The sequence below is a fragment of the Alligator sinensis genome, unplaced genomic scaffold (genome assembly GCF_000455745.1).
Source record: "Alligator sinensis unplaced genomic scaffold, ASM45574v1 scaffold492_1, whole genome shotgun sequence".
NCBI classification, from domain to species: domain Eukaryota; kingdom Metazoa; phylum Chordata; order Crocodylia; family Alligatoridae; genus Alligator; species Alligator sinensis.
The window spans coordinates 338,536-341,808 of NW_005842186.1; the positions used below are offsets into that span (position 1 = coordinate 338,536).

At 43.6% G+C, this 3,273-nt stretch overlaps 1 protein-coding gene across 1 annotated transcript in view; it reads right to left on the bottom strand.

Moving 5' to 3' along the window:
• The window catches only part of TBC1D21 (TBC1 domain family member 21), a 28,091-nt gene that overhangs the window by 20,318 nt on the left and 4,500 nt on the right, over window positions 1-3,273 (bottom strand). Inside the window, exons 3-4 of the mRNA XM_006026263.1 lie at window positions 2,890-2,997; window positions 958-1,061 (exon numbers count right to left, since the gene is read on the bottom strand). Coding sequence (XP_006026325.1) covers window positions 958-1,061; window positions 2,890-2,997 — 212 coding nt within the window. The remainder of the gene's footprint in view (window positions 1-957; window positions 1,062-2,889; window positions 2,998-3,273) is intronic.

The window sequence follows — 3,273 nt, forward strand, 5'->3', positions numbered from 1 at the left end:
AACACAAGATAGAGGCTGAGCTGTGTTGGAACTGGTGCGGCCTGATGGGTTTGAAAGAGCCTGGGATAGCTTGGGGAAGGAGATCTGACACCTCACTTGCATCTGGTCCTGCCTCGTTCATCTTCCTGTGATACTTCATCTGATAGGATGACTCAGGGCTCCCTGGGGCATGGGCTGTCTCTTTTGCTTCCTGCCAGAACAGTGCCCAGCTCAGCACAACAGGAACCTAATCTTTGACTGGGGTTTGGAGGTGCTATTAGGATCACCATGACCATCACTTGAAGGGAAATTATAAAGAGGATGGAGATAGATTTTTTTTTTTTGGACTGTAGGGGACAGGGCTAGGAGAACTGGTCTCAAATTGCAGCAGAGGAAATTTAGGTTGGAAATCAGGAACTTTCGGACTATGAGGGTGGTGAAGAATTGAAAAAGGCAACCTAGAGAGCTTGTGGAATCTCCATCCCTAGGAGTTTTCAGGAACTGGTGGGGGGGTTACTTGGCTGAGATGCTTTAGTCAGGGATGCAACATTTTCATATATTTTTGTGACCCACTTCTGGGTTGTGACCCACAGGTTGAGAAACACTGGACTAGATGACCTCACGAGGTCCCTGCCAGCCCTACTTTCCTATGATCCTACGATCATGACCTCAGTGATTCATCTCATCCCTGGCTGCCTTTTTTTTCTATTGCATTAATTGTGTTTTACTCACCATCACTTTCATGCTCTTCACAGACTATTCCAACCCCACCTCTTATTTCCCATTCCACATTAAGAGATTAATTCCCACCTCATATTGGCCCACAAAAGCTGTTTGCAAGATCTTTGGGGCAGGAACAACCTTTCTGGGCTGGTTTTGGACAGTGCTTCATTCAGTAGGGTCCTGGCCCATAGCTCCTTAGGCCTGTGCCCATCTAGGAACAGATGCAGATGGACACTACAGAGGTAAACGCCATACCTCCGCATACCATCCACCGTGAGCCTCTCATCCCAGGAACTCCTCCAGGGGTAGTAGCCAGTGAGAAACTTCCATGTTTCTGGTCTCACAGATGGGTCCAGACCCTGAAAAGATCAGCAAAGTGAGCTTGGGGAAAATGGGGGGAGGAGGGAAATTTTCTAACAGCATCAAGGTCAGTTAAGCAAGCTATTTCCACTGAAATTGGTTGGTTTCCATTGATTTGGGTCCTCATTCCTATTTTCACCTTTTTAAATGTCCCTGGTCCCCATGTCTTGATATGTGGCCCTAAAGCGAGTTGGTCACAATGTCTTTCTCAAAGTCTTAAGTGGCTAAAATTGATTTTTTAGCAGAAAATGTATTGTGGTTGAAATCTTTCAGTTTTTGATGAAAATATTATCTTTTGGTAAAAATAATTATTTTTTGGTAAAAAGTGTGTGGGGGATTACAGTTAAACTCTTTGGAGTTTAATACAGTTTTTACTTAAAAATGACATTTTTTACCAATGTGGGTTTTGAAAGCAAAAAATATATTGATTTTCAGTTCCTGTTTGTTGGTTTTTTTAATTTGGACTATTTCTATGAGTGATTTCAAAACAACCATTTTTATTAAAAAAGGTAATTCCACAAAAAAGCAATCAACACTTTCCAACTAGATATATCCATAGACCTTCTCAGAGCACAACATAGGTAGAAGCTAACCATCCAGAAATTGTGTTTTTTGAGTAAAAAATGCTCAAAGGAGCATTTTTGGAGGAACGCCGCTTCAAAGCTGCAAATGTTGCCAATGGGCCTTGTGTATATTACCCAACCTCAAAAGACTTACATTAGAGATGAGTTTTATCTGCAGGGGGGTCAACTCAAGAGCTAAATATTTGCATTAAAAGCTGAGTACTAAGATTTCTCACTACCAGCAAAGCCAACGGGGAACCAGAACATTTTCACAGTTCTCTGAAAATGTGACAGGTTGCCTGGGTTCTTCCCTACATTCTCATGGATGCTTTTATGAAAATGAAAAGCTGTTTTTACAGGCTGGAAAAAACATAGTTGTTTTGGGGATAAAAATCAATTCTCTCTCACCAGGCAAACCCGATTAATTTGTAAAGTGGGAAAAAAAAAGGAGAAGGAGCCAAATTAGGATAATGCACTGCATCGACAGTCCAAGAAAGACTGTTTGAGATTCAAGCAGGAGTACTTACTCTCTCCTGGGAAACCAGAGAAAGGCTACAATACAAATACAATTGTTTTTTAGGGAGAACGATTTGCTCAGTGTTAGCCCTTCCGTGGACTTAAAGTGAACAAAATTATTTCTCGTAAAAGAAACCAAACTAAAAAAACACAAACAAAAATTGTGCTCCATATTGTCATTGCACCCTCACAACAGGTACTTCCTGAGCCCAAGTAGCCTGCTGGGGCCATCAGCTCCTCAGATGTCTTGGCTCTTCCCAAATGATTGTTAGTCTCCTCTTAAACGAGGCCTGAAATTGGGAATCGGTCAAATAACATCAGAGACAAGATCCCTCCTTATCCTGGAGAAAGTTCATGTTTCTCCAATGACCATCTCAGATCCTAGGGGATTTTCCTTATGGGGCGAGGTCCTTGGGTATCACAAAGCCAGCTTAGCTGCTCCAACCTTACCATCCTTCCTTGTAGGTCATGAAGGGTTGTGGGCTGGGGAAAAAGATGTGCAAAGGACTGTCTACGGCTGCTCTCACTAGCACTGGTGAAAGCCAGCCTGGCAGTAGGATGGCCCCAGGACTGTGAGGGGACAAGGTTGGCTTGAAGCCAGCTTTTCACCCATGCTGCTCAGCTGTGTAGAGCACTCTGTGGTTGCTGTTGAAGATCCTGGCTCAGGTTTAGGCCACACAGTTACGGGATAGCCATGAGGGCTCTGCAGAGAGGTTGACTCCCATATTTCAAACCGGGCCCTGCTCACCCTGTCCAGGATGTTGGATGAAATAAAATCCTTAGATTTCACAAGATGGCCACTCTCATCAAAGTACCCTTCCCACTCATTTCTGTCAATGGGCAGCTTCTTCGTCCCCTAGAGGCAGGCAAAGAGTTCAAGATTAAATCAAAATCAGGAACTATGTGGTCATAACAATCTCTTTAGGTTCAAATGAAGGACAACAAGATCAGAGGCAGATTAAAAGGAAAATTAACATTATCAGCTATCAGCTTTTTTTGGCCAGTGTAGCTAATAATGTCATCAATAAATGCTGTATGCACGTGGCCAGAAATGCAGCTCTTCACGCCCCGACCCCTTGTGCTGTATGGACAGGCTGCCCATGGCTCCATCCCACTCCCAGCCACAAGGTTG